The sequence below is a fragment of the Staurois parvus genome, unplaced genomic scaffold (assembly GCF_062004578.1).
Source record: "Staurois parvus isolate SC_StPar_1 unplaced genomic scaffold, SC_StPar_1.0 ptg000101l, whole genome shotgun sequence".
Taxonomy (NCBI): domain Eukaryota; kingdom Metazoa; phylum Chordata; class Amphibia; order Anura; family Ranidae; genus Staurois; species Staurois parvus.
In genome coordinates this window covers 165,916-191,155 of record NW_028317897.1, presented here as the reverse complement: position 1 = coordinate 191,155, position 25,240 = coordinate 165,916, and the positions used below count along the sequence as shown (strand labels likewise).

The 25,240-nt window shown below is 40.3% G+C and overlaps 1 protein-coding gene across 5 annotated transcripts in view; it reads left to right on the top strand.

Annotated features, from left to right (window-relative positions):
• The window catches only part of LOC149467774 (ankyrin repeat and sterile alpha motif domain-containing protein 1B-like), a 188,303-nt gene that overhangs the window by 122,801 nt on the left and 40,262 nt on the right, over positions 1 to 25,240 (top strand). For 3 of the 5 annotated variants that reach the window (XM_089671183.1, XM_089671181.1, XM_089671185.1), the window contains exons 2-3: positions 1,675 to 1,817; positions 11,448 to 11,594. In XM_089671183.1, coding sequence (XP_089527309.1) covers positions 1,731 to 1,817; positions 11,448 to 11,594 — 234 coding nt within the window. In that variant the 5' untranslated portion in view covers positions 1,675 to 1,730. The remainder of the gene's footprint in view (positions 1 to 1,674; positions 1,818 to 11,447; positions 11,595 to 25,240) is intronic. The other 2 variants (XM_089671184.1, XM_089671186.1) reach the window with 1 other exon arrangement.

Below are 25,240 nucleotides of genomic sequence, written 5' to 3'. Positions count from 1 at the left end.
CCTCCTGGTCTCCCCCTCAGAAAGGTAGGAGGACTGGGAATCCTGTGTCCTCGGGGGCAAATACAGCCCAACTAGCCATTTCATGATAGGGACAGATTTCTATGAACTAAAGAAACTGAATAGTAATGAAATGCATAGTATGCATTGATTGGTGGCCATTGTGAAAGGTTGATGTATAGTCTTTCACATGCTTGTATATCGGCATCAACTTCCTTTGTTGCAGTCAGGCATATAACATCTCAGAGCTGAAAAGAAGATTGATGGTGGAAAACTTCTTTATGCCAGATGCTGTGTTCACAGATCTGATCAGGGAACAGGTAACTATAAAAGGCCCACCATGTATCACTGAGTTCACATTCCACTCTCATTGATGCCTGAATGGTGAAATAGCTCCACTTAGGGACACCATCCCAGCATAACATATTAATACCAGCCTAGGGGGGCCCTCGTTACTCTCATCCCGTCATATCCCATCCTCAGCCCAGTTCTCTCTTGGTTTGAAGTTTTGGGCTCTGGAGCCACGACTTAGACAGGAAGCATCTATGATTGCAGCTCTGAAATGCATTTTGGGGAGCCTGGATTTCATTGGTAGGCAGTGTCCCCCCCCCCCCGAAAGATAGGGCAAGATTATGAAAGACATTACCATGCTAGGGAGTAATAGCTCTCATCTGCCCCTCAATTGGAGGAACTATCCTTTTGCAACCCTCTATCCGTATGCTTCCTAGCTGCCCATCTTTTTTGTGGTTTGATATATGGACTTTTATTAACATGTACTATTCAACTATTAGAAGTGTTATACTACACTGATTCTTTCATCCAACCTTTCAATGATGGTTGTTTAAAAAAAACAGTATAAAGTAGAGGTGAAGCCAAAAACTTGTGCGTTTAACCACTCCTTCTTTTGGTAATTATGTTAATTATTTGTTCTTGGTTCATGTAATTGAGTACGTGGCAGGGGTGTCCTCTACATATAGGCGTTCTTCTTTTTCATCTCAGAAAGTTGTAAGACATGGGTTACATTTAGAGCCGTACCTGTCCAATACCTACTGCTTCTTTAACCATTTTCATCATAAATGGAGCCCCAGGACAATATAGGGTGACCCACCATGTCATTTATCACTGTAGCAATTAGTAAATTTTAATAAAATAGCAGAAAAATTCACGGAACAATCTTAAAGGAAGTATATAGTATATTTCACATTTATTCAGTGTAGTCAGTAGTTACAAAATTTTGTAAACGTTTTTTCTTGTAAATGTGAACTATTGTGTAACCTGAAAAGGAAATAAATACAGATTGTGCATCTGCCCTTGGATAATTCATAGTGCTCTGGGAATCCTTCACGCAGTATAAAATATTTATTTGTAAACCAGAATTGTATGTACATAGGGAAAAAAATTAAATGTCTAACAATAGTTTAAAAACTCATAAATTTCATAAAGATAAAACTGATCCAAAACCTTTATAGTTCCCCTCCTAATTTCTTAGGGCATTGTAAAATCCCAATACTGTTTTTGTGTAAAAAGTGGTGATTTGACCTGCTGTAATATTTACTATCCTTCATGGGCCACCATACACAGTGCCATCATGGGTGTAATGGGAAATCCAGTTATATAAATATGTCAGCCATCTACCCCAAATTTATATTACTAATAGATTTTTCCTTTCCTTTCCAGTCACAAAATCCGCAAAGCTGTATCCGACTGGTGGATCGCTCGATTTTTCCCACATTATGATGCAAGGGGATGGACGGAGGAGAAGAAATGACAATTATTTCGATGATATACCAAGATCAAAGCTTGAAAGACAGATGGCTCAGGTAAAACACTTGTGTAATGACATAAACCTTTGTTATGCTTGTGTATTCAACTCTAGATGATAGAATCTAATGGTATGTGAAGAAATACATCTTGAGTATGCTTTGACCAGTCCATTGTGCCATTGAAGAGATGATGCTCATGTATCTAGACTTAACCTCCCAAGGTAAAAATAAGGACACAGTAGGATTGTCCTGCCCAATATCCTCCTTATCCTCTGATGAATTTAAATATTTCATGTCTACTTGTCCCAGCTCCTGCACTCCTCTCTGTATATTTATATATTTTACACCCACATTTTTACACCCACATTTGACACATTTACATATTTCACACCCATTTGTTCAAATCTTCTTCCTCTTTTACATATTTAATGCCACGTAACCAAACTTCTCCTCCCCTCCGGCCATATTTATATAATTCCCACACACTTACCCAAGCTCTTTCTCCCCTCTGACCACATTAGATATTTCATACCCACACTTGACAAACCTTCTTCTTATAAAATGGGACAATCCGGAGAAATCTGAGTTTGTTAGGAGGTACGACAGATTAGTCCTGTGTGCTAAACCAGGTTAGATTTCTGTTACTGGATTCGACATTTTAGCACATATACAAAAGGTTTGGGTCTGCACTTCCAAAGCACTGTCCTTCAAAAGTTCTTTGAGTGCTGGGGAATTCTTGAGAGATAAAAAAGACATATAAAGCTGGCCATAGATGAATATTTTGTTTGTTCAGCCAGTGAGTGAGATGGATGGAGGAATTGCCTGCTGTATCAAACCATCTACTATCTATAGCCAGCTTTAGATCCACAAGGAAAGATTTGGCAGATTTCCTTTACCAATGGAGTATTCAAGATTTGCAAACCATTGTCATTATCCAGTGACGTGTAGTTGAAATACAGTACCTGAGCACCCTGAGTATAAGGTAAAGACAATACAATTTGTGTGCAATGTTTTTTAATTGTTAAGATAATTGGAAGTGGACTTAACATCCTTTCTCTGGCCAAAAAATGCATTAAAAGGTATCTAAACCTTAAAGAGGAGGATCTGGCTACCTAACAAAAAAATAGTCACCAGCTACAAACACTGTAACTGCTGACTTTTAATATAAGGACACTTATCTGTCCAGGGTTCCAGTGCTGTCATCACCTGGGCTAGTTTGCCCTTGGGTTCTTGGCGCCGGAATTGCAAGTAAGGATTTCCTACCACGCATGCGCGAGTCACGCTGTGCCTTGAGATTGGCCCTGCTGGTTTCTGGGACCTGTGAAGTGTCCCAGAAGGCTGCGGAGGGAAGGAGGGGAGCTGAGTCAGAAGTGGGAGCGGTTTTTCATGGATACATGCTGTCAGGATTACTATCTTGCCGAAGATCCTGTACTTTTTTTGCGCTCTCCCTATTCCGGTCCCTGCGTCTTTTCTTCGTGTACTGCAAAGCCGGATTCTCAGTTTTATCTGGGCTCATAAATGTCCCAGAGTGCCTAGAGCCACTCTGTATACTCATAGATTACAGGGAGGTTTGGGAGTTCCACATGTTTCTAGATACTACTTGGTGGCTCAGATTTCACAGTTGTTTATGCTTCATGCCACAACAGATATCCCGTTATGGGTACTCTTGGAATTACCCATCTGTGCTCCGCTTTCCTTAACTACATTGCTTTGGCTCCCGCCTAAGTTGCGCCCTCCGGATTTGAGCCCTATCATGCTTCACAGTTTACGAACCTGAGATTTACGCATAATCCTTTATTTCCGGCAGGCCTAGAACATCCCCCTTCTTTCTCTTGGTAGACCTCCCATGGATTTGTTATTGTACATAATTTTCTGAGCGCTCGTACGTTTCCATCATGGGAGTCTCTTCGAGAATCAAGGGAGGTCCCGCCACAGGAATATTATCGGTATTTGCAATTGCGCCACTGGGTCCTATCCCTCTGTCGTACCTCTACATACCCTTACCGCAAAACGCCCTTTGAACACGTTTGTCAGCATTCCCCAGGGTACTTGGTCTTATTTCTGTAATTTATGCCTCCCTTAACAGTAGGTCCTCCTCACCACCCCTGTCTTATGTCTCTCAATGGGAGCGAGATCTGGGTGTCCCGATTGCAGCAGAGGATTGGCGTAGGGCCTGGGGGATGGTTGCGAAATGTTAATTCAATACAGTCACTCTTGAGGCAGCCTACAAAGTTCTCCTGCGCTGGTACTGGGTCCCGGCTCGGACTGCTGACTTTAATCCGACTGGTGGAGATAGGTGTTTCCGGAATTGTGGTCTACGCGGGGACGTCTTGCACATTTGGTGGTCGTGCCCGCGATTGATAGGCTTCTGGTCTAGGGCTTTTGGTTTGCTACAAACGCTATTTCATATTATGGTCCGTAGGGATGCAAGGGTGGCCCTCCTGCATTGCCCAATTTTGGGTCTGTCTAGGTCTCAGCAGAAATTGGCATCCTACCTATTTATTTCGGCCAAATGTGCTATAGCTCAAGCCTGGAGAACCCCTTCGGTTGTCTTCCAGGGGGTGAAGACCCGGATGAATGCTATGTTGATCAATGAACAGATGTCTAGCATTCTTCATGATTCTCATCCATGATTCCTTAAGGTTTGGGAACCTTGGATACGTTATTCCCTGCCATCCCTGCCTCCTACTAGTTATGGCCTCTTATAGTTGCTGCCTGTGCTAGCCCTAGATCCGTGATTCTTCTAGTTTCCCTTTCCTCCATGTTTTCTTTCTGATTCCTTTTTTTTTTTGTTTGTTTTATTTTCTTTTTCCTTTCTTCTAACATTTTTTCTTTCCTCTTCTTTTTCCGGTAATATGTTGGATTACTGATGCTATTGTTTGGTTCTGCTTTTTGTCGTCCTTCCTTGATGTCATTGGACATTTTGTTATTTGGCTAATACAAGTCAGCAGGATGTATCTCTTTATGTGTTATTGTTCTGCTCTGCCCCTGCGTGGGCGTATCTTGAGCTTGTTGTATTCTTAAAACAAAACTTTCTTAATAAAAAATATTGAAACAGAAGTGGGAGCGGGTACCTGTCTAAACCAGGTACTCACTCTCCCCTCCCCCCAAAAAGTGCCAAATGTGGCAGTGGAGGGGGGGGAGGAAGCAGAGAAGCAGAGCTTCCCCTTTTGGATGGAGTTCCGCTTTAACATTGAACTTTTTTTATTTGGTTTGCTAAATACTGTATACAGTTGAAAGTGTTTTGTCATATCTGTTTAATACGTGAAAAAAAATACCTGGTGATCCTACCTGGATCTTTTTAGCTGTGTGCCTGTGCTGCACTCCTATCAGTTACATTGTTTACAGCTAGCACCAGGAACAACAGAATACCTCTCCCTGTGTTATGGTGAAGAGGAAGAAGTTCTGTAGTTTTCTCCTAATGTTACAATGCTGCCCCTTCATATACAGTGCAGTGAGTAACCCTTGTCACCCAAGGACAGGGAAGTATGTTAATGGCAGGATTGCCAGGTAAACATAATGCAATAAAAGCAAAGTTTGGTAAAAGAAACACCCAAAAAATCAAAAACAAATTCATACAATTAATTTCTGGTAACCTGCAATTTATTACATTTTTGTTAGATACACTTTAAATACATATGTGCTTTATTTGAATGTCATCTCCACAAAAATAACCTAAAAAGGAAACCATGCTTTTATTAACTCAGCCTACATGCTGAATACTTTTCAGAATAACTACTACTGACTTTAAAAGCTCTTATTTATCCTTCCCCACTGAATTCAACTTTATGTAGATCGTATAGTAGGTTAGTAAAAGTGTCTTGAAGAGGTCTTAATATAAAAAGTCAAGAAATATAAGTAAAACTATGGAGGCGAGTTCATATTATTAAAAGCTGATTTTATGATAAGGCTAAAATGTATCCTAAGTGTCATTTAGCAATGGACCGGGGAAATATCATATTATATGCTGCAATGACCATTACTGAGCTCAACTGATTAGATATTACGATTTCACCTCTAAAGTTCAACATTACTTTCCTGAGGATATTTTTCAACGGTGTCTAGCAAATGACAAGTAAATGGGAAGTTAAAGCATAGCATCATATAACAGTAGAATGTTCAGCTTCTAGTCCCTGTAAAAAATAGTTAAGACAAAGGCATATATAATGTAGAAATTCTGCAGACTGAAAGTCCTGTTGTTTTAGCACTTAGGGGCAGTTTTAAATAGTCATGATGCAAGTGACTAGAGCAGGGTCTCCAAACTTTGTAAGCAAAGGACCAGTTTACTGTCCTTTAGGCTTTAGGGGGGCTGGACTGTGGCCAGTGGGAGTAAAAAAATACCCCAGCATCAGTGCCTCATCATTGGTTTTAATGGGAGGAATAGTGCTTCATCATTAATATCAGTGAGGAGAATACTGCTCCATTGAAGGTGTTAGTAAGAGGATTAATGCTCTATCATTGGTGTCACTTGGTGGAATAGTGCCCCAGGAGCTAGATAAAAGTAGGCAAAGGGCCACACTTGGCCCCCGGGCCGCAGTTTGGAGTTCACTAAACTAGAGTATGAATATTTTATGCCAGTCCAACGAAATTTCCTTCATGCAGTCAGTCTTCTATAACTAAGCAGGAATTAATGAGACCTATTTTGAACTAACTAAAGGTCAATAAGAGATTGACTGAGAGCGATTTTATTAAAAAAATATTTTTAACAATAGCAGGTTGACTGGAAATCACATTATGTCATTATGTGAGACAAATAATTTGTTGGTATATTAGCATTAACAAAATGCATTATAAAAATGTAATATTTATGAATGAATAGTGCAACCAACATATTCAGGTTTCATTCATACAGAGACAGTGACAGTGCTGCTCATATACTTCAGCAGGTGTTATATGTAAAACTGAGTAATCAGCAGTAGTAGCCGATCCTTCTTACCCTCCCCCCGCATTACTGCCAAAGGTGCACCTATCTTGCCAATGCTTTAGCCTAGCCCTGCTTTGGCCTTGTTTGCATTTATGACAGTGTTCACTTAGCACCTGGGTACATGAAAGAAATAGGACGACATGATAATATCATATTTTAAGATGGCCAAAGAATGGACGTAATTTTTATCCAACAGGGGAAAACATATTTCTTTTGCTAACTTACCCAAACATTTGCTAAGTGTCAAAAAACAATAACAAATTCCTTCCAATCCTAAAGTGTAGCTAAAACCTTTTTTAAGTTTTTGATAGAGTAAGGTAGAGTTGCAACCTCTGTCTGAACCTTTGTCTAGATCACTGGTCTCCAAACTGCAGCCCAGGAGCCGGATGTGTCCCTTTACTAGTCTTTATCTGACCCTTGGGGCACTTTTCCTCCCACTGACACCAATGATGGGACTCCATTCCTCCCACTGACACCAGTGATGTGGCACTATTCCTCCCACTGTTACCAACAATAGGGTACTATTGCTTCCACTGATACCAACAATGGGGCACAATTTCTCCCGCTTAAATCAATGATGGGACATTGTTTATGCTCATTGATGCTGGGGCATTTTCGACACCCACTGGCCACAGTCTGGCTACCCTATTGCCTGAAGGACAGTAAACTGGCCCTTTGTTTAAAAACTTTGGAGGGCTCTGGTCTACATGCGTAGATCATACTTAGATGTGATGGCTCCATTAGTTTTTATTTTTTAATTTTATTTTCATTTATATTCACCTGGTGATCCTGCTAATTAAACTCTTCCTATATGAAGGTGACCATGTTTACTCATTATACTGTATCTATGGAGGAGCAAGGCTGTCACCCTTAGAAAGGACTATAACCTACTCCTCCTTCTATTTTGTGCTTAACATGGGGAAAGGAGAGACTGGAGAGACTGTAGTTCACAGAGGTGGACTGGGCAGGACTGATAACACTGCTTAAGATAACATTGCACAGTGCACTGGACAGCAGTAGATTTATGGCAGAATCAGAAGATTTTTTTTTATTTATTGAATAAACTGCTTTTAATGGTATATAAAGCAGACCAAACATGAGAAAATAAGAGAAATTTATTTTCAGGGTTTACATACACTCTAAGCACCCTTTCAGGGTGCCTTAATAGCTGTTGCAGCTAGATGAATCAGAGATTTTCATTGTTAACCGCATTCTAAAATATGGCTGCTGTGCTGATCCTTTGGCTTCAGTACTCATTGTTAGGGTTTACATACACTTTAAAGGTCTATATTTTTTTTCAAAGTGATGCTAAAATGAAAGCGATTGTATGGGCATTTTTTTTTTAACAAACATGTCATACTTATCTGCTCTGTGCAGTGGTTTTGCACAGAGCAGCCTCGATCCTCCTCTTCTAGGGTCCCCCACCAGAGCTTCTGGCCCCACCCTCCTGCCAAGTGCCCCCATAGCAAACAGCTTTCTATGGGGGCACCCATTTACGCACAGCCGTGGCTCGGCCTCGTCCCCTTCTCTCTTCTCATTGGTTCACTGGTTGTGATTGACAGTAGCGGGAGCCAGTGGCTACTACTGCTGTCTCAGCCAATGAGGCAAGCGAGACCTGAGGTTCGCGTTCACATCGCTGGATAGATAGGGGGCTCAGGTAAGTGTTAGCGGGGACAGAAGGTTTTTTTTACCTTCATGCAATCTATGAGCTTTTACAACCACTTTATTTTGACTGGTTTAGAAAAGCTCAAACGTGTGCTTTGCCCATACAGTCTAAAGAAACTGGTTTACTTTAATACCACCTTCTCAGCACAACATACCTACCTTTCCTTCGCTCCCCTACACTCTGTTCAGCTGTCAGTAGCAAAAAGAAAATGATGAAGCATGCGATTCACTTTTGGCCAACTAATTGGCCAAGCACTGACACATGGGGGTGTGGAGAGTCTTCAGCTCTGTGTAAGCTCCAACTAGAGCAACTTATGGGTAAATTTGTTGGGGAGGGGGGAATTAAAGAAAACCTACTAATTTCCTCTGCTTGGACAAAGCACAGGTTTGCTTTTATAATTTCTCATCCAGGCACTGAAATCTCAAAACGTACTAAGTCAGGATATCATTTTCATTCACAGGTCATTCCAATAAAAATCACCTATTGGCCGCAATGTCTACTGCACTTCCTCGGGTGTCCCTTTCATACATATTTTGTGCCAGTAAAATATTTTTGTCTCCTGTGTTCAGGAGACTGCAGATATATAATTAATGGCTTCCATTGTCATTTTGTTTGCATTTATGTGTAAATGAGATAAACTTCTCCTGCCCTGATCGCACTACCATGTAATTATTTCCCACACAATGAAATGCGCCTTACTTCTGGGTGCCTGATCACTTCCCATGCAATGCTAATGATGAGGGAGATGTAGTACGCGTCTTGAGATTTCAATGCACGGAAACCCCCATTATCAGCTTCATTAGAGAGGTTTATTGAAGTCCCACAGTAAAGATTCTGCGCAGACACGTGCTGAAGTGTATTAAATGCTGATTTTCTGAAAGCATTCTAGGACACAATTTGCTGCAGATTCAGTCAAATGCCCAGGTGACTTAAAGCAGAACTCCACTAAGAATAGCTAAATAAGCAGCATGTGTATTTATATTAGGTTTACACTAATGCGGCTGTGATTTGATCCAATTTTCAGTGTGATTATATAGTACGACATGCGTTTTTGATACATTTTTGATTTTTTTTATACTACTACGCTTTGATTCATCCCTGCTATCAGCCATTGTAAAAAATAGCGAGAGGTCCCCCGAAAATCCATACCAGACTTTTAGAGGAGCATGCAGCCTGGCATACCAGGAAAGGGGGGGGGGGCGAGTGTGCATCTCCTGAACAATACCAGGCCACGTGCCCAAAACAAGGGGGCATAATTTGCTGAGGGGGGCTAGCAAAGCACGTTGTCCCTATGTTGATGAAGACAAGGGCCTCTTCTCCACAGCCCTGTCCTGGTGGTTGTGGAGGTACAGGGAGTGACTTGTCAGAATTTAACAAGGGGTCCCCAGATCCCGCTCTGCTCATGTGAATGAGTATGAGATGCATAGTACCCCTACTCATTCACCAACAAAAATGTCAAATGTAAATAAAAACACAACGCAGTTTTTAACAACTCCTGTATTAAAAAGAAAAAACCTGCAGGAAAAAAACTCCACCGACAACCAACTGCACCCGCCTCTTGCCACCACCAAATGAAAGATCTGCTTCCCCTTCATGCTCAAATAAACAACATTGTTGACTAAATATGGATATGTGCATAAATGGTCAATGGCATCACTGTGTGGACCTGCCCCTTGAACTCTGCATTACTTACTACTGACCCCTGCACTCTGCGGTACTTACTCCGTTCAACTGTTACATACTATTGATCCCTGCATTGTGTATTACATACTACTGACCTCTGAACTCTGCTCTATTTACCTCTTATTAGTGTATTACATACTACTAACCTTTGAACTCTGCATTACTTCCTACTGATCTCTGTACTTTGCATTACTTACTCCTGAACCCTGAGTTACATACTACTGACCCCTGCATTGTGTGCTACATACTACTGAATCTTTAAACTATGCATTACTTACTACAGACCCCTGTACTCCTGCGGTACCTACTCCTCCGCAGGTGGCACGTACAGATGGCCATGGAAGTGAATAGTGTATGCGCTTGTACTCAGATATAGACAGATGCTTTTGTTCATTGCTATAAACAGGTACATGCGGATATGACTTATTCCCTGAATACAGAATTTGCATGTTCAGGGTATATGTCATACCCACATATGCATACAAAGCACATACCTTTATCCTAGTAGAGGCGCGTACAGCCATTCACTCTTGTGGCCAGCTGTGCAGACCATCTGTGGGTCATCAGGTGCTGGGATTTTACACTAGTGCATTTTTTCTTCCTCAAATCATCCATATGCATGAGGCCTAAAGGAACAGAGCAACCGAACCTCCCCCTGCATTACAGGATCGCTGAACATCTTCCTGGTTTATACATCGATTCGAATTTAATGCACCCTGTACAATGTTTTGCAAATCTTGTTGACTATGCACCTCGGTAATAAGTGCTGGATCCCCAATTAAAGGCCCAAACTACATTATTGTAATCCAACAAGCACTGTACAACACAGATGAATGATAACTGAAAATTGGAGAAATTATCAAAAAATTTAAAATGTTGGCCATAGTTATAGACCAGAATTTGTGTTTAGCTTTTTCCATAAAATGAAAGGGGAAACTTTCACGATTGCTATCGGCAGCAAAATTATGTGTTCATTTTCCACCTTTAATGAACTTCATATAGTGTTGTTAAATGTTTTACATTGAATGTTACAATGTTTTTAAAAGATGTCCAGCACTTTACTAGCAGAGGTTAGAAAATGTCTCTAACACAACCATAACTAACATAACTAAAAGACCACCTAAATGGGCAAACTGATAGTTTCTTTAAAGTCCACCTTCTAACCCAAGTTTACAGCCTTACGTCATCAGACTTGTGGTGGCTTCCTACAATCAGATTAGGAAAGCAAATCTATCACTCTTTGGGTTTCTACAGTGCGAATAACTTAACACCTTTCTTTTGTTTTGATAAATGTCTTTATGTTGTTCGAAGATCGTCTCTGTTCCGTTGGGAGTATGTACGTAGTGTCCATGGTGTTCCGTGTGCACTGAGTATCTCTTGTACAATCTACTAAACTGACACTTGTTACTTTTAGAGTAAATATGATTTTCAGACAGGGGATTGGGGAGAACCTTCTATCAGCCTGCGAGCCCCCAATGAAACCACGGGCTCCATACCCTTCCAGTACTGGCAGCACCACCCTGAGAAACTCATCTTCCAAGCATGTGATTACAAAGCATATGTAAGTATTACAGCAGTATCGTACCTTGTGATGACTGACTCTTTTGTTTTATTATTAACCCAAATTTTCCAGGTTTCCTATAAAGGTTGCCCCTGGTTTATTGTTCTACTGATATTTAAAGACACATGTATTTACAAAAATAAAGGACTGCATTGTTGACCACTTATAAAAATACAAATTGCCTGGCTGCCATGCTGATCCATTAACTTCCATACCCCTGAGACAAGTGTGCAGATTAGTAGATCCAACTCCACTGGCTGCATTTTTGATACAGGACAGTGCGACAGCTTGTCAGCCAGGGAACCAGCATTTTCAAAAGAGGATAAACAAGGACAGACCCCACATTTGGCTCAGCATGAGTTTCCTCGATTAACTTTGCAGCACTTGGTCTGCCTGGTACGTCTTATATGAAATTGGAGAACTTTTAGCAAGTACAAAGATTTGTATTGTAATGTTTTTATGTGTCCTTTACACACTGACTAGCTTGCTATGTCATAAAGTCATGGTGGAATTTCATGTAGAGGTTTGTAGGTGCTCTCTAGTATCTTTGTATCAGACAGTCAGGTTAGCACCATTGAAGAGCAACTGCTGAGAGAATACCAGGATAAGCTTAGAAATCGTCTTGTGTTTAATGAACAATTGTAGGTCTGAACTGGTCCATAGCATTAGTATAAGAGCTGTGCTGTATTATTAATCAGGAAGCACAGCATACACATGTAACAAATATGCATTGCTGCTCCAAGTCAGTCTTGTTGAAGCTTAACACCAAGGACCCTTTCTAGCTTTAAGCCAGGATTATACAAGTCTGTGTGTGCATATTAATGCAGTCATCAGGAGGAGGACAGGTAGACTTCCAGTGCTAACCATTCCCGCAGAGACCGTTGACTGGCATCCTATACCTACAGATACAACATCATTGCCCAGGGTTCGATTAGAAATAGATGTGACACTGAGCATAACCTATTCAGCTAAGGCTTCATGTACACTGCAGCTGCTAAACTGACATTTAGGAGCAGTTGGGCATATTTTTCTGAAGCCCCTGAACTCTTCTCTGTTATCCCATGTGTCCATGTACACATAGTCATTTAGACAAGTTTACAGGCATCTGAGTTTACTGGCATTTCTCTGAAAGCACAAAAACTGCGTTCAGGACAAGAGTTTACCAGCATTTAAAACACCAAATGTGCCTAAACGTGCATAAATGCATCTAAAAGCACCTAAACGCTAGGCACGTTTAGCACTTCAGCATTTATTCATTTCAATGCCCAGAATAAATTAAAATTCTGGCCAATGAAATAAACTCCCAAGCACCAAATGGTGCTAATCTCTGCTAAACTCACCTGGTTTGAAAAAATGCTCCTAGGGGAGTTTTAAATGCTGATTTTCTCCTTTATAAAGAGGAAACACCATTTATAAACCAGTATACACAGGTTGAATGTCAGGCGGCATGGGCCGGTTCAATAGAAACCAGCCGACATTCAGTCTTTGTGTACAGCAGCCAGTCCGACAGAAGCTGGACGTTCAGCCAGATTCTGTCGAAGAAGCGTGACCGAAAAAGGTCTGCCGATCAGCGCTCTCAGACAATGGCTGAGAACACTGATCGGAGTGTTCAGGAGGTATGGGGTGGTTGTCCCCCCTGTCAGAGCACAATAGCACAGCAGAGGAGATCGCTATACTAACATCAGATAGTTAGTACAGTGGCTCCTCTTGAGCTGTCAGGTTTTTTTCATTCAGCCTGCTGGGTTGAACAAAAAAAAACTAGTAGTGTGTACCAGGCTTAAGGATAAACACACTAGTTAACCTCTTGGCGCCCGCCTAACTCAAATGTGCGGCCTTCCAGCGTCTGAGCCTAGACGCCAAGCGGCCACACATTTGCGTTCTATAAAAAAAAAATATCTGATTAAAGCGCACTCCCTGCACGCTCCCAGTACACACGTTCAGTACTCACGGAAAGGTCCCGATCTCCTCTTTCAATCGGGACCTTTCCCAATCATGTGACTGCCGTGACAGCAAATCACGGCGGTCACATGACCCTAAAACCCCGCCCCGCCTCCCGGCTTCTGGAACCCATAAAGGTGTCACAAAAGTGGTATTGTTGCCAACCAATTAGATTGTTTACTTTCCTAAGTTGAAGATGAAAGATGAAACCTGACTGATCGTAAACAACACTATAGTCTGATTTATGGTACACGCAAGGTAAAGATATGAGCTGCAGGAAGAAAGACTATGTATATTGTACTTTAAATAAATAATATAAAAAATTAATCAATCAATAATTAATAAATAATACTAATTTAATGTATTTATTTGGATATTTATTTATTTATTTTTTGTTCACCACACTGCACATCTGTTTATATATACAGTACTTGTCAGGTTAGTGAATTTTATTCATTGTGATGCTAGCAGATTTGTTTATTGATTTTTTCCCTTGACCACAGAATAGTATTTATACATTTTGTATCTTCTCTGCACCTTGGTATGCAAAAAATGGACATGGGTGGAAACTTTTCCTTTAAAGTCTTTTGAAAAATATGTTGCTGCAGAGTAGAGAAACCGCAAAGACTTCGAGCTCCATATGACATTTTTTTACATTCCTGTATGCTAGACATTGTATATCGGGCTAGGTACATTTGTGATGCAAGTGTTAACATACCATGAAATATGTCCTTGAAAAATAGCTTATGGGCCCATTTACACCTATGTGAGCACGTTGTTAGGTGTTGGTAGGCATGTTGTTAATATACAGTGTAGTACCTGTGTTATATTTATTTCCTGTTGGTCCTCGAGACACTTCCATGCACCACGAAATATGCCTGATCCCTTTTTTTCCAAAGCAATGCTAAACAGCTTGTCTTTTTTTCTGATGTGTGCATGTTGGTGTGTTAAGGGTCACTTGTATTACTGCATGGATGCTTTTTGGGGAACCATTCAAAATGAATAGGTGCATCTCCTGGACACATGAGCATTGTGCATGTCCTTGCACACTGATGTACATTACAATGCCCTTCAAAATGTGCTGTTAGGAGAGAATCTAGTATAAAGCGAGCTATAGTGGCTATCTGCTTCTTAAATAGACTGTCAAGCCTTTAAATGTTTTAATCTAGCAGGTCACCAGAGTAAAAGATAGCATATACCCACCTTTCTGGTAGCCCATTTTCCTGTCTCTGTTCCATTCTGGTTCTGCAGAGTCAGGAAGCTTGCTTCGGGAGTGTCAGATGCTTGTGTCCCTCTGCCATATGCTGGTTTCTTCCTTCAACCCCCTATGTTACTGCAGGACAACAATAGTGACATAGGAGTTGGAAGAAGGAGCCAGTATATGGTAAGGGAACACAAGCATCCAACACTTCTGAAAGTGTCCAATGCCAAAAGGCTCTCTAAATTTGCAGAATGTATCCAGTCATAGATGGAGCTATTTTCTTTCCTGCAACCCTTGGTAGGAGAGCCATCACTGCTGGGCAAACACAGTGATTACTGCTAGTGACTAGACTGCAATTGCTAGTAAGGAGGACTGAGTAGCAGCCTGGGTGTGATAGCTTGCAGGGGTCAAACTATGGTCAGAGCTGAGAGGCTCTGCAGACCAGCCCTCTGTAAATTCCCTCTGCCCTAGAACTTTGGAGAAAGGTCTAGTAGCAGTGGAGGAGTGACTGATCTGCACTTTTGAGAGATGCTGGCCATTCCCCAACAGGAGGCTTGGCAGGGGGCCAGGACTACCCTTAAAAGTGAGAGAGTCTGCTCAGCAACAGGAGAGTTTAGGTGGAAGACAGAGGATGTGAGGCTGAATGCAGGAGCCTGGGAGAGGGCCCAGATGGAGAAGGGCTCACCTACAGGTAGTGGAGTTTGAAAAGAAGAAAGCTCAGACTTTCACGAGCCCCCAGAGCGAGGGCCACATGTTTAGCAGGGAAGGAGTGGCTCCGCTAGAAGGCATGGTAGCAGCCACCAACCCACCAGCTGCACAAGAGAGTGAGTAAGGAGCACTCTAGTGGGAATCTGAACTAGCCATCTCCCATGACTGTCTTATTTCTTAAAGTTAAAGGCACTGGATCTCCTGCTCACGGATTTCTCCAGACAGCTGGGTAAAGAGGATTTATCTGGGGTCTGTGGTGGTACTACAGGAGATGCTGGCTAGCTCTCCAAAAGAGACTGTTTTGCTGTAAAATAGTTCCAGGAAGTTGTCCTCAGTTTCTCGTTTCCATTGGGCATCCCATACACCCCTTACCCCATCCAAACTGAAATGCCCCTAATAAAATCCAAAAACCCAAGCATGTTCTCTGGCTGTACAGAACTGTAGGGGGGACCCAAATACTCAGCAACTCCTAAGGTAGTGCTGCACATGAAAAATCAGACAGGCTGGTTGTACCCAAGTTGATCAATCGGTCAACTTGGGTACATTCAGCCTTCCTATACATGGTTCCAATTTTTGCCAGTCCCTGCTGAACTGGCCAAGATTTGAACTGTGTGTCGCCAACTTTAGAATGGAGGAGTTGTAGAAGAAATGGGCCACCAGACAGTATATGCTGTCATTCATTACAGAAACCTGCTGGATATTTACAGCTGATTAGAAAATGGAAACAAGTGCTTGTTTAGTTAGTTAGTAGCAATATTATTATTTTAATTTTATCATCATTTTATTTATTTTTTTCCCTACAAAGATGTTTTTGTTGTTGTATATGTTGTTACTTACCAAATATTGAGTTAAAGTATTTGTAAATGCAACCTTTTTTTTTAAGATAGAGGTTTATACTTACCTGCTATGTGCAATGGAATTGCACAGAGCGGCTCTCTTCCCTCCGTTGAGTGCAACCATAGAAAGCTGCTTTCTGTGGGGGCACTTGTGCAGGCTCGCTCTGTTGACACAGACAGTGGGCAATGACGCCACCAACTCCCACTTCCACGTCACTGGCTTTAAATAACAACAGCAATGGCTCCTGCTGCCTCAGCAAAGCCAGGAATGACCAGGAAATGTGGGAGGGGATAATGATGCCTAAACAATTTTTACCTTAATACAAGGAATGCATTAAAGTATAACTAGAGGCAAAACTTTTTTATGCAGAAGGATTTGTGCACCCATTAAGGAGATTCACCCTCTCTATTTGTCCTGTTTACCATTATCATTGACAGTGAAAGTGAAAAAAAATCAAACATTTGAAGTTGTCCCCAGAAAAGTCATAGGGGGGAATAGTGAATAGAGGGGGAATAGAGGGAAAATCTTCCAATGGGGGCACTAGTTCCAGTGACCTTGGGGTCACCAAGGAATTCATTTAATTTGCAGAGATTTCCTCTCACTTCCTGTTTGATTATAGGACAGAAAGTGAAAGGAAATCTCCGCAGTGAGAAGCAGATGGCAACAAAAATATGACAGGGTTTATAAACCTCCCTTTTTCTCTATCCAAAATGAAAAAAAAAAGTGTTGCCTACAGTTCTACTTTAAGGTAAAAAAGTATAGGCTTTATAACCACTTTAATACAGATCACATACAGCCAATTATTTTTTCTGGTTTAAACATAGTGGGAAAGGTGGTTGGATTTTTATTGCAGGAGCAAAACATGGAAATACAGTCAGGTCCATAAATATTGGGACATCGACGCAATTCTAACATTTTTGGCTCTATACACCACCACAATGGATTTGAAATGAAACGAACAAGATGTGCTTTAACTGCAGACTGTCAGCTTTAATTTAAGGGTATTTACATCCAAATCAGGTGAACGGTGTAGGAATTACAACAGTTTGCATATGTGCCTCCCACCTTTTAAGGGACCAAAAGTAATGGGACAGAATAATAATCATAAATCAAACTTTCACTTTTTAATACTCGGTTGCAAATCCTTTTCAGTCAATTACAGCCTGAAGTCTGGAACGCATAGACATCACCAGACGCTGGGTTTCATTCCTGGTGATGCTCTGCCAGGCCTCTACTGCAACTGTCTTCAGTTCCTGCTTGTTCTTGGGGCATTTTCCCTTCAGCTTTGTCTTCAGCAAGTGAAATGCATGCTCAATTAGATTCAGGTCAGGTGATTGACTTGGCCATTGCATAACATTCCACTTCTTTCCCTTAAAAAACTCTTTGGTTGCTTTTGCAGTCTGCTTTGGGTCATTGTCCATCTGCACTGTGAAGCGTCCAATGAGTTGTGAAGCATTTGGCTGAATATGAGCAGATAATATTGCCCGAAACACTTCAGAATTCATCCTGCTGCTTTTGTCAGCAGTCACATCATCAATAAATACAAGAGAACCAGTTCCATTGGCAGCCATACATGCCCACGCCATGACACTACCACCACCATGCTTCACTGATGAGGTGGTATGCTTAGGATCATGAGCAGTTCCTTTCCTTCTCCATACTCTTCTCTTCCCATCACTCTGGTACAAGTTGATCTTGGTCTCATCTGTCGATAGGATGTTGTTCCAGAACTGTGAAGGCTTTTTTAGATGTCGTTTGGCAAACTCTAATCTGGCCTTCCTGTTTTTGAGGCTCACCAATGGTTTTCATCTTGTGGTGAACCCTCTGTATTCACTCTGGTGAAGTCTTCTCTTGATTGTTGACTTTGACACACATACACCTACCTCCTGGAGAGTGTTCTTGATCTGGCCAGCTGTTGTGAAGAGTGTTTTCTTCACCAGGGAAAGAATTCTTCGGTCATCCACCACAGTTGTTTTCCGTGGTCTTCCAGGTCTTTTGGTGTTGCTGAGCTCACCGGTGCATTCCTTCTTTTTAAGAATGTTCCAAACAGTTGTTTTGGCCATGCCTAATGTTTTTGCTATCTCTCTGATGGGTTTGTTTTGTTTTTTCAGCCTAATGATGGCTTGCTTCACTGATAGTGACAGCTCTTTGGATCTCATCTTCAGAGTTGACAGCAACAGATTCCAAATGCAAACAGCAGACTTGAAATGAACTCTGGACCTTTTATCTGCTCATTGTAATGGGGATAATGAGGGAATAACACACACCTGGCCATGGAACAGCTGAGAAGCCAATTGTCCCATTACTTTTGGTCCCTTAAAAAGTGGGAGGCACATATGCAAACTGTTGTAATTTCTACACCGTTCACCTGATTTGGATGTAAAAACCCTCAAATTAAAGCTGACAGTCTGCAGTTAAAGCACATCTTGTTCGTTTCATTTCAAATCCATTGTGGTGGTGTATAGAGCCAAAAATGTTAGAATTGTGTCGATGTCCCAATATTTATGGACCTGACTGTATATGTTTGTGTTGTAGACATTTTGTTTTTGCTAGGCCTTACCTGTACAAGTTGAGATCTGGCTTTGGCTACACACAGGTCCTAAAATTCAAATGTCTTCCTATGTATCTGATTAGAGGCAAGAATGCACCTTAAGCTGTCATTTTTCCAAAGTTATAATGTTTTTCTTTGGAATTAAGAGTTACAGTAAGTTGAATGTTTTAAATAATGCATCATAATTTATTTTACAGCAAAGTGTGATTCTCTAATTCTTTCTCTCTTTATTTTCAGTAGAGAAAGTGAAACATATAATCTATTTAAATAAACATAGAGTCCTGTTTCATCTCATTATCATTCAGAGCTGAAGCAGCATCTACTTGTCCTTGGCCTGTCACAATGAATAGCCAAAATCATTCTTGGCTACCACTTTCCATAAGACAGATAGCAATTAGTATTTAGCTGTTTTCCTAAACCTGCTAATATGGCCGTCACATGTAGCTCATATTTGTTGCCTTCTTTGACTACCCAGCTCTGAGATTAACATATAGCTGAGTAATATTTGTTGACTTTATTGCTTTTTAAATTATGTTTAATTGTATTTAATATAGTGACTCACTGTCTTATTTTGTTTTAACATCGAGCCAACTTATTTTTTATGACAAGAAGCCAACATTCCATTCATATGTAAAGGAGCAGCCATGTATACAGGAGTAGGCTGGGTACTCTTAGGGTGCTGAGGGGGTTATTAAAAAATGATCTAATTGAAAGCAGGATATTGTTTTTATGGAGCCTCTGTTAAAATCTTTAAATGTGGCCAATTAGCTTTTTTACCTTTGTAATAATAAGGCTCTCAGTTTTCAGACCTCCTCAGACTGGGAAAGGCCACACACAGCTCCTACATGTTTATAATTCTGTGTGTCTGATTGTATTATGGAAAAATCCAGGGGTCTTTTGAAAAGAAATTTATTATGTCAGAATTTTAACTTAATGAAAAGTCAGAATTTTGAGATTCAAATTCAAATTTACAGTCTAAAATGCAAAATTCTGTGATTAAAAGTCAAAACTCTGAGCTTGAAAGTTAGAATTCTGAGATTAAATTCACAATTTCATGTCTAAAAGTCAGAATTCTGTAATTAAAAACCAAACCTCTGAGTTTAAAAGTTTGAATTCTAATTTTATTTTAGAATTATGAGGTAATGAAAATTCAGAATTATAAAGTCTTTGAATTCTAAGAATTAAAGCCATAATTGTGAGTTTCAAAGGCACAATTCTAAGTTTCAAAGTCAGAATTATATTAAAATTCGAAATTCTAAGTTTTATTTAGAAATCTGAGATTAAAAATCAGAATTCTTACATTAAGTCCAAATTATGAGTTTTAAAGTTATTAGTTTATGAGATTAAAACCAGAATGTGTTTCTTTTAGGATGGCCCCAGGGCTCTTTTGTAGTTAAGAACATTACAGAAATTCCTATAGATTTACTTACTTTAGTCAGATTTGTATAGTTAGATTGTAACATTGCAGCCATGTTGCCTCTTCATCCTCTTCTTCTGCCTATGCTGCCAAATGCCTCTCCAATAATGAGAAATGGTCCTCAGAAATCTGTTGGAAAGCAACTGTTCCGTCAGTGATGGCCTCCTGTGTTCCACAATCCTCAATGATTCCTCTTGCCAGCCTTCATGTTACTACAGTGTCCTGTAGGGTTGTTGAAGTTGGCAGGAGGAACCACACAACACAACAGGAGACACAGAAAATTGACATGCCTTGTAGTGTCAGTTTACCAACAGACTTCAGAGGATGATTCCTCTGAAAAGCTACAAAACATCTTCAGCATTACAGAACAAGTCCGGTTGATTGTGACCATCTTCTACTAGCTATTTACACTCTTCTGTTGCACACAAATATATTTGGTCATTTTTCAGATCAGAGGCTTTGTCACTTCATACACACAAGTATGGCTTAAAAGCTGCCTAGTATGATACATAGATAGTTAATTCCTATAGCAACATACACAGTTTTCTGGGATTTAATTATTTTCTGCATTCTACTGTTTCAAAGTATTGTCAGTGGACGTGAGAATCCCGTGAACTCAGCATAGTGTTCACGTGAAATAACGTTTTATTATGACGAACTGACCTAGTTACTCAAAGCCTGTTCTATCTACAGCTGCAGATGTTAGCCTCAGCCATAAATAGGCTTTCATATCCAATGAATGGCAGGCTTTCTCCAATGTAAATAATGTGCTGTACTAAGACAAGTGGATGTGAATGTCCATTTGTCACTGGAGGAGATGAACTTACAAACTGAGAGTTCACTCTTTTTCTTTCATGTCCGTTTCCGTTTTAGAATTATTTCCTGATACAGCAAGCAATAGCTATTTGGAGACTTGCCACTCCATACGATTTCAGTGGCTTCCAGTTATTTTAAAGCTGAACTCTAGACGTAAGAAAAAACCACCATGTAATTCAATCATGTATTTTTTAAAATAATTACATTTAAATGTTTATATACAACTAGCCGAGGTACCTAAATGTGTCTTGATACCAACATTATCCCCTGTAGGCCGGGAGGGAAGTACTCCAATCAGGTTCTTCTGCACATGTGCTGACAGTAAACGACTTATAAATTTACTGCTGCTTCTTCATTGTTCAATCAGCAGCTTGTTAGCAAGGAGGTAACACCATTGGTTTCCTTAAACCTAACAGAGAAAGAGATGTCACCATCCTAGCAGTGCTGTCTGGCAGAGGTATTTGAATCACAAAAGTGGATGGACAGGATTACACACATTCTGCCAGATAACTGATTTAGCTATTTTCTTGGAGTTCAGCTTTAAGTAATTTGAGCATTTTATGAATCTTGATCGAGTATAGTAATGGTAAGAAGTACATTAACCATTTCTTTACCATCAGTCTCCACCAGGCGTATTATGACATTGTGTGGTAACACATATAATATAGCTCCCAGGTGGTTTGCCATTCAAGGTTAACTGCATCCCAGTTATAAACTACAGTTTTGCTTGGTACAGACAGTCCAAATATTGGCCAATTCAGCAGGAACCGGGCAACATTTGGACCATGTGTACATCTGTCCTTCCCACAGAAGCTGGTCTAAGGATTGGCTTTTGTTGAAGGGACATGCTGGAAAACCAGCATTTGATCATCGCCTGTGGCTACGAGCACTGATTAGTATGTTCTGGATGGGATGGGGGGGGGGGCCCCCTAATAGAACACAAAGGCACAGTGGAAGAGATCGCTTCACTAACATTGCTTGTTTAGTACAGCAATCTTCCAGAGTTGTTTTGTTCAGCCCACTGTGTTAAACAAAAAAAAAACATAATGTGTGTACCAGGCTTAAGGCAATGTGCTACCTCATCACACCCTACTGCATGACTACACATGCATTGCAGCACACTAGGTTATGGTGTGAACTAACCCTCTACTGTCCTATTTTAATTTAATTCATTTTTTTTCATTCTTTTTTTTGTGAAACTCTAAGTTTATTTTCCAGCATGCTTGGCATTATGCCTTACTGTATACGGTTTTTTCTTTTTTTTCTAAGAATCTGCAAGGTTTCCTATCTGAAGATCCTGTAAGTAACAGCACTTCCAGTTGCATGGGTGACAATGCTAAGCCACTGCCTTACAATAAGCATCAAGGTTGTCAGCTGACAGTACAAGGTCCGTTTGTTGACCATTGGGCTGCCCAATCTGATAGACCTGATAAGAAGCCTAGTGATCACCTGAAGGAGTACAGATGGCAGACTAACAATGCTGTTGGTAATTGTGAGGTAGTAGCCTTGTGTCTCCAGATATGTCCAGGTAAGAAACAAAAAATGTAAATGTATGTGAAAACTGTATACAGTGAGACATAATGACAAACGTACTAAAACAAAAATGGGGTTTTACATACAGTTAAATACTAATTTATATTTGCTTGAAATGAAGCTTACCTCTGATGCCTTCTTCTCTCTTTATTTTGAACATCCATCCCCAGGGGTTCTTCATAAATACAGGCTGGTTGCTACTAATGATACTATTCTTGTCAGCAAATTCTTGGATATGGTCCCTCGAATAGCTTACATACTATTGATGTTAGGCTGACTGGTCTATAGTTTCCAGGTATATACTGTATCCTGGCCCCTTTTGGAATATTGCTACCACGTTTGCTTTTCTCCAATTAGCTGGTGCCATTCCAGTCAGTAAGCTTTCCTTAAAAGTTAGGAATAACAGTTTGGCTATAGCTTCGAGGACTCTGGTGTAAGCCATCTGGTTCTGGTGTTTTGCTTTTTTTTCAAACACTGGTCTCTTCCAGCCACAGATATACATTTAATATGCTTTTATTAACAATACTGCTTTTCATTCATATAAGCTGAGGAGGAGAATGTATTTAATACGGTTGCCTTCCCCCTGTCACTTATGACCAACTTCCCCTCATCATCTTTTATGGGTCCAATATGTTCTGACCTTGTATTTTTACTATTGATATATTTGAAAAAATCTTTTGGATTTTTCTCACTCTCCTCCACATTGTGTCTGTTGTAATCTATTTTAGCTTTAGAACAAATGTGGCACCTGAATTAAAATACAGACTAAATAATACCTGCACACCATTTAAATCTGCATTGCAGCCCCAATGAAAAACCCAGTACTTCCTGGTATAGACACACATGCACACCCCTCCAGGTCTTTCACAATACATGGTTTGGCACCCACGTGTCCAGTCTTTAAGGCTTCAGATGACCATAGAATATACAATCTGGTTATACAATCTCCTGAAAATCTACCATCAACTATGTGGGGCCAAGGCTTGCCTGATTTTCAACTAATTAAATGGACTGTTTAGGTTTGACCTTAAATTACAGTTATATTACAGTTTTGGTAAATCTAATGGAGAGTGTACAAAGATTGCATAATCAGATTGTATAGTGTATAACCGACTTTAGTGTTGATATATGGGGTGGGAAGTGTTCCTGGCAGTAATACTTTGTCAAAGGTCAGTATTTGCTTAGGATAGGACTGCATGGTGGATTGGGACAATAGAAAGGACCACTTAGAGTAACTTTGTAATTGTGGGTTACTTTGTATTAAATTTTAAGGTTGGAGATATGCTCTTATGTATGTTGCCATCAGCCAGTCAGATTTCATCTTTCATGAGTATAGCGCAGAAAATACAATAAGGTGATTTTTCTTTTTAATTACTTGGGTTATTAAGTGTTAGATATTTACTGCTTCTGCTTTAACAGTCTTTGGGCGTAATAAATGGGCTAATAATAAGGAACATATTGTCAGTGGAGCAAGATGTGGAGGCTGCCATTGCTGACCTCCTTCTAAAAATGCAAGGTTCCTGGCTTTTATTATGACTCATATCACTGAATACCCAGCACAAGCAGTTTGATTAGGAAATTGAGAAAAGTCAGACGTTGCTATCTGTGTACTTGTTCTATATTAGTGAATGAAAGTATTGATGCCAGACACCAGCATGATGGTCAGGCAATTAAAGATCGGTGATCGGCGTTAAATTTTGAATTTGACAGTGGCCACCAGGAAAAATCTCTCCAGCAGGAAAAAAAGAAAAGTTTTGGCTTTGGATACACTTTACGACAAACTCACTAATGTGGCATTGTGGAAGCGTGGCTTCTTCCGAGGTGCCGCTTGCGTTCGACGTGTGTGCTGTGCGCTCCATAGCATGCTCCCGGCTCTGAGGCCAAGCTGTCACTGATAGCTCCTGGTCTCATACTAATGGGAGGGACAGCTCTAAAAAAGACAATCGCTCAGATAGCCTGTGATTGACTGTCACTCAATAAAACCCCTGTTCTATCTTTCTCCACCAAATGGAGAAAGTGATACATTGTATCTTTTTCTCCTAGTCTGAGGAGAAGGATGTAAACAAAAAACGTCTGTGTGTAAAAAAATAAATAAAAATAAAAACAAAGATAAATTGGCTAGACCAGGGTTTGATCTAGGTCAGTGGCCTCCAAACTGTGGCCTGGGGGCTGGATGTGGCCCTTTGCTTGCTTTTATCCAGCCCTTGGGGCAATATTTCATCCTCTGACACCAAAAATAGGATAATTTATTTCACTGGAGGTGTCAAAACATTTACAGCTAAATTTAAAAAAAATATTAGGGCCAGTCTTTATTTGACAATTTAAAAAAAATATTGAGATGTTCATTACTATCACCAAATGTAGGTGCAATTTGTCCTGAAAAAATCAAGGTATATTTCAACTGGATACAGTAAGGGGATTTTGTCTTAAAAATTAGCAAAAAATATGAAAACATTACATTATTCGTGTACAAGTAGTTAATAACACCTACAATGTTTGCAATAAGTTTGTAATGTCAGTTTCTATTTGTTACCCTTTGCTAATGCTAAGAAAAAATATCCATAAGAACATACGACCATAAAAGTTAGAGAGCAATTACCAACAGAGAAAATAGCCTAATGCCGTAGGAAGGTGGCACAAAAATA